The sequence below is a fragment of the Mustela lutreola genome, chromosome 3, assembly GCF_030435805.1.
Source record: "Mustela lutreola isolate mMusLut2 chromosome 3, mMusLut2.pri, whole genome shotgun sequence".
Taxonomy (NCBI): Eukaryota; Metazoa; Chordata; class Mammalia; order Carnivora; family Mustelidae; genus Mustela; species Mustela lutreola.
Window position 1 is genome coordinate 116595981 of NC_081292.1, and position 11876 is coordinate 116607856.

Sequence of the window (11876 nt, forward strand, 5' to 3'; positions counted from 1 at the left end):
TAGCTATTTTGGAAGAACAAGTATGATTTCAGAAAGGATGGTATTGAAGGAGAAGTATTTTGTGTCAATGACTTCAATGTAGTATACATAAAATTTGAAAGGGGCCACAGATATTTCAATTATTCTTTCAATATGCAGGGTTAAGCTCATAAGCTTTCACAGTCTAAATAAATGAATTTTCAGTGTATCACCAAGAGTTATAAATTTCTCCACCTGTTTTGAGGGACAGGATCCATAAACCTAGTAAGAAATCTGATTTAATGTTTAAAAATGTATGAAATACTACCATTAAGAATATGTTCTTTAGGGCGCCTGGGTGGCTCAGTGGGTTAAGCCGCTGCCTTCGGCTCAGGTCATGATCTCAGGGTCCTGGGATCGAGTCCCGCATCGGGCTCTCTGCTCGGCAGGGAGCCTGCTTCCCTCTCTCTCTCTCTGCCTGCCTCTCTGTCTACTTGTGATCTCTCTCTGTCAAATAAATAAATAAAATCTTAAAAAAAAAAAAAAAAAAAGAATATGTTCTTTAGATCATCTATTTTTTTTTAAAGATTTTATTTATTTGAGAGAAAGACAGAGAAAGCAAGCAAGTGGGCAGAAGCAGGGGGAGTGGCAGACAGAGCGAGAAGCAGGCTTCCTGCAAAGCAGAGAGCCTGATTTGGAACTCGACACCAGGACCCCGGGATCATGACCTGAGCCCAAGGCAGCCACACAGGCGCCCCTAGATAATCTACTCTGGCAGAAATAAGAAATGTTGATGATCGTTATTGGTAACAACAAAGGGAAAGTGGTACTGTCACATACTTTTGGGAGTATTAACTGAGCAGTTTTTTTGGAGGATAATCTGGTATAAGAAATTTTAAATATGCATACATATGCCCTTCAACCCAACAGTTTTACTTCTAGTGATCTACCTTGGAGCAATACTGCCTTATGTAGACCTGTAACTAGAATTATGGAAAGATCTCCAAAAAACAGCGTGAACTGAAAATTTAGAAAGTTGCAAAATAACAAATAAAATAGATCAATTACACAAAATAAGACAAGTTAAAAGTCACATGAACAGAGCAAAAACCTTTTTATATATGAATATGTGCAGATGAGCATTAAAAAGATAGATTTTTAGAGACATTGAGCAAATTATTAAGAATTAACAGAAAGGCTGAGGCAGAGGATAGGGTGTAGAGAAGAAAAAAAGGAGTATCACTTCTGTATTTTCCAAAAAATTTATGTGAAGATATTAATGTATGACTTGGGTAACTTACAGCTTAAACACAGATACACACATATATATATATACACACTTAAAAATAAAATAGTAAGATTTTTCCAATAAAAAATGACGAAAAGCAGATTAATGTAAAACTCCAAGGGAAAAAACACTGAAAACTAACCTCGTACTATACTAAAAGAATACTACCCACACCTTTGCCAAATTGTTTATTCCAAGAATCCAAAAATGGCTCAATATTAAGAAATCCAACTACTATAAATCATTACAAAGAGTTGATTTGTTATTTGTGATGGTTACGTTCTATAAAGTCAGCAGGAACAATTTGCAAACATCAAGCCATTGCTCCTAAGGGAAATATAAGGTTAGGTTCCTGTGAGCCTTTGGTCACAATATTTTCACCAGTCCATCAATACATAACCTTGTTTTGTGGATATTTCTGTTTGAAGTCACACTGTTTAATATATATTATTGATTCATTAACATTGAACTCAACGGCCAACAGTACTGTAACTCATGCTTGAATGAAGCTTATCTAATACATGTACTTTCTCTGCAAGGCATACGCCTTCCTGCTGCACTTAGGAACACTGGGAAGTACAGTGTTGGAAGTACAGTTACATTGGTGCCTAATGTAAACAGCCGTATCACCAACAAAAAGTATAAAACTATGAAGAATCTGGCATTAAATAGATTGTAAAAGAACATTTGTTCATGAGAGCTGATACAAGAAGGTAGAGCGTCACTGTTTGACCTCAGTTGGGAACATATGCATTGGGCAAACTCAAGTTTTTGGTCTCTCTGCACATGTCCATGTCTGGCATTTCTGTGAATGACAGTGAAAAGTGCTACAGGTATTGATTTTGGTGTTACAACTACATTTTAGTAAGCAAGACTATTTGCAAATACACAATACATGAATAGAGAGGATCAACTACAATTTTTTATTATATGGAAAATTTCAAAAAAAACAAAAGCAGAGAGAATAGTATATGAAGCTCTATATAAATACACTCAACACAATTAAATTTCAAGGGAAAAAAACTGATGAATAAAGTCTAGTAAAATTTAACATCTATTTCTGATAACAGAAAATTTGGACTAGAAGAAAACTTCTTTTAATCTAGTCTTTAAACTCTGGCATTGTTTTCTAATGACATTTTATGCAGAACATCCAAAGTCATGAAATAACTCATCAGGAGTTTAAATCTCTGCTGTTTGAAAAATTCTTCATTGAGGGAATCCCCGTAGTACTGGAGAATCTACTAATCATTGCAAAGAGAAACAAAAAATAAGATAAACATTTGAAAGAAAAGGACAAAAAGATCATTATTTGTAAATGATAACAATATCTACCTATAATCCCCATGTACTTCAATAATTATCAACTCATGGCTACTCTAGTTTCAGCTTTATCCCAATCCTCATATCCCTCGATTCCTGTATTACTGTGAAGCAAATTTTAACCACATTATTTCATCGATACATAATTTGTATGGATACCTAAGAGATAAGATCTTTTTAAAAATAACATTACCACAGTACTATGATTTCAATTTCAAAAGATAAATTTTTTAACATCAAACATCCAGCCAATGTTCAAATTTCTGAGAGTCTCAAGTATCTTTCCTTCCTTCATTTAACTATATATTTAACTTCTGATTCAAACAAGTGACCATTGAGAGATAAAGTTCTTAAGTCCATCCCTTCCTTTTCAATTTATTTGTCTAAGAGATGAGGTCATTTTTGCCTAGTAGTTTCCTATAGTCTAGATTTTGCTGATTGCATCCTCACTGCTACTTAACATATTCCTTTGTCCTGTGTTTTTCCTTTAAGTTGGTTGTTAGATCTAAATGCTGCATGAGATTCAGGTACAATTTTTTGGGCAAGACTAGTGCATTGGTGCTGAGCTCTTTCATGAATAGATATAAAATATTTCCGGTTGTCCAATGTGTTATTAGCAGTCACTGGTGATGAATGCCTGGGTAATTTACTAGGGGCAAAATGATGAAGTTCTAACATGTTTTTTTCCCATTTTATTAGCTGGAATACTACTCCAGCAACTTCCTCCTAACTACCATTTGGTTAGCCAGTGATATACAATTCATACAGAAATTGTATGAATTTCTTTTTATTTACCAGTTTTCAAAATAATAAGCTTGTTTCACTGGTGACCAACCAGGTTTTCTGCCTGTCTTAGCATCATTATAAAATTTATGGATTTAAAAATAGCTGATGAGGTTCAATTCACTGCAGTTATCCTTATTGATTCTCAAATTGGTCCATCTAGGGGATGCAAGCAAACAGAAATATTTTTGGTTCAGGTGTAAATGTAGCATGCATGGTATCTTTTCATTTGCTAAATCACTATATTTAAGAAACATACAAAGGCTTCCAGTCTAATGGGAAAAAGAAAACAAAATGAAGGCTTAAAATACAATATGATTATCTTTTGGTAGAATAAATGGCCTAAACTTTCAGAAACATAAATCAACATTTTTGAAAAAAAAAAACAAAAAATCAAAAAAACCACCAGTTTTCTCAAAGTCCAACAGTACTCAGCTATTTGGGGGGAGTACATTGGAAGAGCAGACAAACTTTTAGTTGTAGTAATCCTGAAAGTAAGATATATGCATATGTACATGAGATACATGTATAAAATAATGGATATTAATTCTATAATAAACATTTCAAAACAAGAAATGTAACATAGAATGAATTAGATAGCATAGAAGTAATAAGCTCTGCTTGGGAGACTAAGTCTCTTAGAAAACTACCACATTCTGTTCATATTCTACCAACTACTATGAGTTCTTGGGTGAGTAGCTTTATTATTTGACACATCAGTATATTCATTTACAAAGTGGAATAACAAAGCCTGTTCTACCTACTTCACAAATTTGTAGGAATGATCAAATGTGAAAAAGTGTGTGAAAAAGCATAAACATTATAAACTAATGTTAAGTGTCAATATTTTTAGACAATTTTGAACACTAGGCTAGGGCAATTTTATGTAAGGAACAGGCCTATCTAAACAACCCTAATCTTTCTTCTTTGTTGTTAAGGCTAAATTCTTAGTAGTGACAGAACTTTCTAGTGACAAAAATATTCTGTATTTGTGCTGTATTTGGGAGCCATTAGCCATTGTGGCTATTAAGATTCAAATTACAGCTAGTGACTTGAACTTAAATTTAAATTTAAATAGTTATATGTAGCCAGTGGTCACTGTATTGGACAGCCTAAACTTAGCCTTATTTCTTCGTTGCCTATCTTGCTATCTAAATATTACAAACATAAGAATGTTAACATATGAAAAGCTTCTCAAACATATTCTTCACTTAAAAAATTTTAAACTTTTGGGGTACTTAGGTGGTTCGGTTGGTTAAGTGTCCTATATTTTATTTCAGCTTTAGTCTTCATCTCTGGGTTGAGAGAAAAGCCTGTGTTGGGCTCCGCACTCAGTGTGGAGCCTGCTCGGGATTCTCTCTCTCTCCCCCTCTCACCCAACTCCCACCCAAAAAAACACAAAAAACAGAACTTTAAACTTTTGAGTGATGCTAGAAAAGTACCTTCAAGTCTTAGATTTAATCTGAGTCTTTAAGGTCAACTTATTTTTAAGGATGTCATTTATTAATCTTTTTTTTTAAAGTAGGGTCTACGCCCACAGGTGAGCCCAACACGGGGCTTGAACTCACAACCTGGAGATCAAGACTAAGGCTGAGATTAAGAGTCAGTGTTTAACCAACTGAGGCATCAAGACATCCCAAGGATGTCTTGTAAGAACCTACACATGGATTAATGCTTCGCAGTGATTTAAAAAAAGAAAACAGATATTTATGTTTTGTTTTTAAAGATTTCTTTTGGTCTATGAGGAATTTGCAAAACAAAAAATTCAGAGTCCTTACCAAAAGGACTTGAAATCAATCTTACCTTTAGCTCTACTTGTATGAACCCTTGCACGCACCCAAACAACTTCATCAGCTTTGTGTACTGTCAAGTCACTAACCCGAACCAAAACTCGATCTGCAGCAAATAAATAAAACAATTTTGCATTCAGAATTTACAAAGTTGTAACTATTTTGGTTTAGCAGCTAGCATAAGTACTTGGTATTATCTTTTTTTTTCTTAAGATTTTATTTATTTATTTGAGAGAGAGAGACCACAAGCAGGCAGAGAGGCAGACAGAGATAGAGGAGGAAGCAGGCTCCCTGCTGAGCAGAGAGCCCAACGTGGGCCTCGATCCCAGGACTCTGAGATCATGACCTGACCCGAGCCGAAGGCAGCGGCCCAACCCACTGAGCCACCCAGGCGCCCAGTACTTGGTATTATCTTAAGTAATTTTCAATCTCCAACAACACCTTCACCTTCTTTTCTTTTCTTTTTTTTTTTTTTTAATATTTTATTTATTTATTTGACAGAGATCACAAGTAGGCAGAGAAGCAGGCAGAGAGAGAGGACGAAGCAGGCTCCCTGCGGGGCAGAGAGCCCGATGTGGGCTTGATCCCAGGACCCTGAGATCATGACCTGAGCTGAAGGCAGAGGCTTAACCTACTGAGCCATCCAGGTGCCCAACACCTTTTCTATCATTCTCCATATGTAATTTGCTTCAAGCTTTATGAATTGTACTATGTATGTCTCTAAAATCTATCCAATTATTTCATCTTCATTGCTACCATCTCAAACCAAAGTACCGTTTGGTTTACCTAAAACACAGTAACAACCTTATAATTGGCATTCCCTGACCCCCTAACTCCAGCTACACTGGAGTCAAAGAGATAGTTTCAAAATACAATCTCTTGAATACTTCAATGACTTATAGGGCCAAATACAGACTGTCTTCACCTGCCTTTGCCTAAATGGACATGATATTTTCCCTTGTCTGCCATAGTATGTAAGTCAATCATACACGGGAGGATTTTCTGCCAGGCCTGGATAGTCATGGTACCAGGACATAGAGAATGATCCAGGGAAGGCACGTTTCTCAAAATGAACTAATCAAAGTCCTTCTGTGGGACTTAGTATAGAGACATGGGAATGAAGCTCTCTTCCCTGGGGTTTCTGAGCTGAGCTGGTATAGGCCTGGGCTGCAGCCACTATCTTTCCCAGTACCAGAGATGGCAGGACAAGAGAATAAGCCAACAACCTCAAGGAGACAGAGTCAAAAAGTGAAGAGGAAGTGTAGATGCTGCTTGAGCCTCTAGATTCAATTATGCTGCATGCTATCTCTTACTTTGTTTCCTATAATTATGTGAGCCAATAAATTCTCTTTTTTGCTGTGAGCCCCCAATGCTAATAACAAAATACTGTATTTATCCAGAAATCCCAGGAACAGGAAAACTGACAAAATTTACAGAAACAGGAAAACTGTGACAAAATAACTACTCTGTCCAGATAGTGATATAAGGCAATTGTGATCCAGAAATCATTTAATTTTAAATAGGCAATAATGAATATCAAATAAATATTTAAGTATTAATTAAAAACAGTAACAGACATGACATCAAAACATCAAGAGTAATAAAAGATACCTATTCTCAAGAGTTACATTGCCTAATTATAACCAAATTTGTCAATATATCATGCAGCAAAACCTAATTACTATATTACGAAAAATACCTTTGGGAAGACATTATAATGAAATCAAATTATAAATCTAGTTTATGCACTTTGCTAAATGTATTTATAGCTTCTCTCTAGAAGCAAAGATGCAGCTTAGAGAGTATTTGATTTATAGAACACCATGGTTCTCATTGCCAGAAACAAAGAGAAAGAACGAGGAATTTCTAAGCCATGAGGTATCACGGGAAAATTTCTGCAGAACACTGCCAATAGACTTTATAAATTAAGCCAACTTCCAAATCTATTGTGTAAACTCAGTCAAAAGAAAGTGTGAAAGAGAAAAGACAGACAAAGCAGCATAAAATTTTAAAACACAAATCTGAAGATGTCAAGACTGAAAAAACAAATGACTTACTAATCAGTCAAAACTCAAAAACCAAAAGAAACAAGAGTAACATAAATCTAAAAAAATGAGTTTATAAATAAGTGGCATAATTAGAGTAATTTTTAAAGTACTTTTTAAAAAAAGATTTTATTTATTTATTTGAGAGAGAATGAGAGAGATCACAGAGGGAGAGGAAGAAGGAGAAGCAGACTCCCCACTGAGCAGAGAGCCTGATGAGGTATGGGGTATGGGGCTCGGGGCTCCCTCAGATCCCTCCGGATCTCAGGACCCGGAGATCACGACTTGAGCCCAGGACAGATGCTTAAATGACTGAGCCACCCAGATGCCCCTTAATACTACTTTTGAAAACGAAGAGTACCATTCCTTCTTTTCTGTAGCATTCCAACTAATTAGCACAGCGGTTCTCAACATTCAGCATATCCACAAATACTTAAGACACATGTTACACTCTCACCAGTATGACTGGCTGAGACAATGATCAGAGGCAACAGGATTTCAGTTTGAAAATCTGCCGCCTCTTCCACACTTTTAAGTTACTAGCATTAGAACAAAGGGATTTGGAGAAATGGAAGCACATGCAAAGGAAACTGCATGTTGACCAAGTATTAGGATTTTAGCAGAGATAAACCAAAGGCAGAATTTTCCTGTTATAGTACTGTAACCAGGAGACACACACAGTTTATTACCACCCCTCCCCTGCTCTGGCCCACCCCATGAGAAGAAATTTTAAGTGGAAGACAGTAGTGTGGCTTTGCCAGCCAAATGGGAGTTGTACCACAATAGGTGATTGGGGTTCATGTAAAAGACTGAAGCTCCAGTGAGCTTCTTTGTTATAGTCCAAGGAAGTCCAATTCGGGAAGATGTTGACGCTGAAAAAAAGTCTCTAATCACCCCTCCTGCTTGTCCTGGCAGGGGAATGTCATCTTCTATACTGTTTGTATTCCACTTTATACTAAATTATTTTACTCCACCATCTTTGCTTTTGGAAACTGTTTATTCTTAGCAAACCATGTCTTATATTGTACATTTTCCCAAGAAAGTTGAGAAGTAAAAGTTATTTTCTGGTAGTGGAATAAATCGAATCCCAAATTACAATTGAACTGACCTGGAGGCTTACTTCCGAAATATAAAATTCATAGGCAGGCTTCTAAATCAGAAGTACATAAAGAAAGAAAGAAAGAGAAAGAGAGAGAGAGAGAGAGAGAGAGAGAAGAGAAAAGGAGAAAGAAGTACTTAGTACTTCCAATGGGCCAGAACTTAAAGGTTTGCAGTTGTACCAAAGTTTGAATGATTTGGGGTGTCTACCAAAAGAAAAGTGATTGTTAAATAGTTGAGGGTAAGATAAGTCTGCTGAAATTCCACACAAAATATATAAAAATACAAACAAAAGGAGGAACTAAATAGAAACAGAAAACCTACAGGTCTGAGAGAAACAGCATGTGACACGTCAATTTCAAGGAAATATAATAAAGTGAAGGGGAAAAAGGAAAGGAGGTCGCTCTGTAAAATATGCAAAAAGGCTGCATATAATGAAGGAGTTAATATTAACCATTCTTCTTTATCTCCTAGGCTAGAGCTAAATTTTAGTTAAATTTTGTACCTTACCCTTTTAATACAATCTACCACTTAAAGTAAACTTTTACTGTATTTTTCTTCCCTTTCTAGAGTAGTAACCCTAGACTGAAAATGATTATGCAGGTTATCATTTAACCTTTTCAGAGTTATGCCAAACTTACTTAACTTCATGAAGAGCTTTCCTGGAATTAGGAGGGGGGGGCGGGGAAAGAGGCTTAATTATCAAATAGCTACTGACCTGGTTTTTCTTGTGATTGTATCATTGAAGATATTCCATATCTTTCTTTAGCATAATCCTACAAAAAATGGTTTTGGATTATGACTTTTTATTTAGACACGAATAGCACAGTATACACATACATACAAATAACAGAATATAAAAATGAATTCATTTTAACCTTCAGGACTGTTTTATTAATTTAGGGAATTAGTAGTTTTAAAGTGTGGAAATCTGCCGTATCATTTACCCATATGCAGAAAAAGTTTCTTTTAATTTGTTTTGAAGATCACGAGTCCTGGATGGATATATCATACACAACAGCACTCAAAGATAAAATTTTCACACATAAACAATACATCTTAACTACCTTCTTCAAAAAGAACATTAAATGACTTCAAAGCAGGGATATAAATTTCCTCTGTGAAGGGAGTAGGATGAAGTAACAGTTTTATTAACTTCCTACAGGAAGAGATGTTCAAAGAGAACCAACATTTTTGGGTAAGCTTTCTGAGCACCAGATGTCCTCAGTTTTTAGAAATTGAGATGCTGAATATAAACCACTACAACTTTGTAAAATGGCAAAAATATTCACCAGCTTCCTGTTTCTAAAACTACCTTCAGCATACAGGGTTGCAAGGGGTTAAAAATGGACACTATCTAATTTCTTACTACATTTTAAAGAGCAGGAACAGGGTATCTATGGTACAGACTATAAAGTATAGTTTATATACTTTATAAACTATAAAGTATATAGTTTATAGACTATACTATACTTACAGAAGAGATAAGTGGCCTTTTATTTTAATCTCACTACACTTTTAAAATGTTATCTTAAGATCCTTCTAGCAAGAAAATGACATAATTCCACCACGATCTCTACCTTATTATCTAGACCTATGCTATCTGCAAGGGAGCATAGTTTATGTAATTAGATCAAGAATAAGCAAAAATAATTTCCTTAGCTTTTATAAGGTATTTTAAGACATACAGGAAGCAATTAGTTTCTGTCACTCTATAGCTATCTGCTGGATTATTCTCCTTTAGATCTGGCAGACACAGGAGTTTGTGTTTATATCAAAACAAACCAAACATGTTAAGGTGAGTACTGAACAATTTTTTTTTCAAATTTAAAAAAAAAAATACACTAAAGACAAAAATAACCCAGCCCTAATAGACAGTCACAGCATAAGTAGATGTTACAGAGTGTGAATACAGAGATCACTTATCAGTACTGTTCATATTTCAGCTTTTGTTCCATCTGATATTATTCATATGACCCATTCCTTATGTAGCTTATCACAAATTCACAGCTCCTCAACAGAAAAATTAGGAGCTGGGTAGGGATTAGGACCTGGTTATCCTACAGCACACTCAGCTGTAGGACGACTTTTAAACTTTCATTTCTGAAAAGCACTGTAGGACCACTGGGTATTGTGAATTACCCACATGATCTTGAATCACTTTATCTCAAATACTTGTTTTGCAAACTTCCCTGCCTACCTCACCGGGTCCCTAGAAGGGACAAAGTAAATAAAAATGGCAAGCGCTCTAGAAAGCTGCCACATAGCAAATGGTCATTAAACATACTGGCAGATCGTTTTACTGGCATTACTTGCAAAAACATTAGGAACACGAGAGCTGAGGAAAAAATCGATTATTAGTGGACACTAAAATTTTACGGGGCGAGGAGTAGGGGCGGATTACGTGAAGGACGTGCCTAACCCACTGTGATCCGGACGCTCCTACTTCCGGGACAGTGGGAGCTCCAAGTCCACCCCACTCCGGGCACGCTTCTGTTCCGCTAGGCCTCCCAAGCGCCCCTGTGAGAAATCAGATCCGGTGTGGGTCTGGCCACGCTGCTTGCGCAAGGGCCCAGTGAGGGCTCCGGGCATCCCCGGCCCCAGGCCTGGGGCCTGCCAGCCAAGTGCCAATAGGGAGTCGGAGGCAGGGCCCTGCTCACCCTACCCCCTCCCTCAGACGACGCGGCCCTGGGGGTCTGTTCTCCTAGGCCCGGGAAAGGAGGACACCCACTTCCGCCGCGTCCATGATCTCCCGCGGCTTCTCCTGACTCTTGCGGCTTGAGCTGGCGCTGGGCATCGGGACAATGGGACGGGGCAGCGGTCACCACCCTTCCTCGCAGGCTTCCGTAGGGCAGGCAAAGGGGCTTCTCTGTGCCACACAGTCTCCGCCTTCCCGGCCCTTCAGCCAGCACGCGCTCTCGGACTCCCGGTGGAAGGTCGGCTCCGGAAAGATCGCGAGAACTGAGATTCCTGAGCGCCGTAAGGCGAGCTGCCGCGCGCCGCCGTCCCTTCTGGCCCCGCCCCTACCAGAGTTGAGTGTTTCAGGGAATCCCTGGGAATTCGTTGGAGTGGCGCAGCACGGGTTCTGAGGAGTTGGGTACCTGAATTCCATTAGGCGTGACCCGGACCTCTGGCGTTTTTCACTTTTATTCTCGTTGCGACTTTTGCTCGGTTCTCTTCAGACTTATATACCCCTACTGGCTTTAAGTGCAGACTGTTCACTAAAACAATTCACTCAAGCCAAGGCTTCGACTTTCCTCCCTCAGACTTTCCCTGCCTTCACACGCCCCAGCGGCATTGCAGCTGCCTGCGGGTGCAGGAGACCTCTTCCTCAAACCGCTCCCTGTGTATTGAGGTCACAGGAGTGCTGGGTCAAAAGCAGTTGGCTTGCTAAGGTAGGATTGGGTACCACTACCCAAGGGATAGGTGAGCTGTAAACACAATGGTGGAAACCCCTCACAATTACGCTGATTACCTGGACCCGTTGCATCGTTTCAGGATGTGCGTAGTGTTGATTGTTCAAGGGACACATCTCCTTGTTAGGCTTTAAAAAACATTGTGATCCATGAGCCTTTTATCGCAATTGAAAGT

The 11876-nt window shown here is 37.9% G+C and overlaps 1 protein-coding gene across 1 annotated transcript in view; it reads right to left on the bottom strand.

Moving 5' to 3' along the window:
- The window catches only part of DARS1 (aspartyl-tRNA synthetase 1), a 62936-nt gene extending 51709 nt beyond the window's left edge, over positions 1 to 11227 (bottom strand). Inside the window, exons 1-3 of the mRNA XM_059166737.1 lie at positions 11017 to 11227; positions 9004 to 9061; positions 5156 to 5248 (exon numbers count right to left, since the gene is read on the bottom strand). Of these exons, the coding sequence (XP_059022720.1) occupies positions 5156 to 5248; positions 9004 to 9061; positions 11017 to 11082 (217 nt within the window). The 5' untranslated portion in view covers positions 11083 to 11227. The remainder of the gene's footprint in view (positions 1 to 5155; positions 5249 to 9003; positions 9062 to 11016) is intronic.
- Between the last annotated feature and the right edge of the window lie 649 nt (positions 11228 to 11876).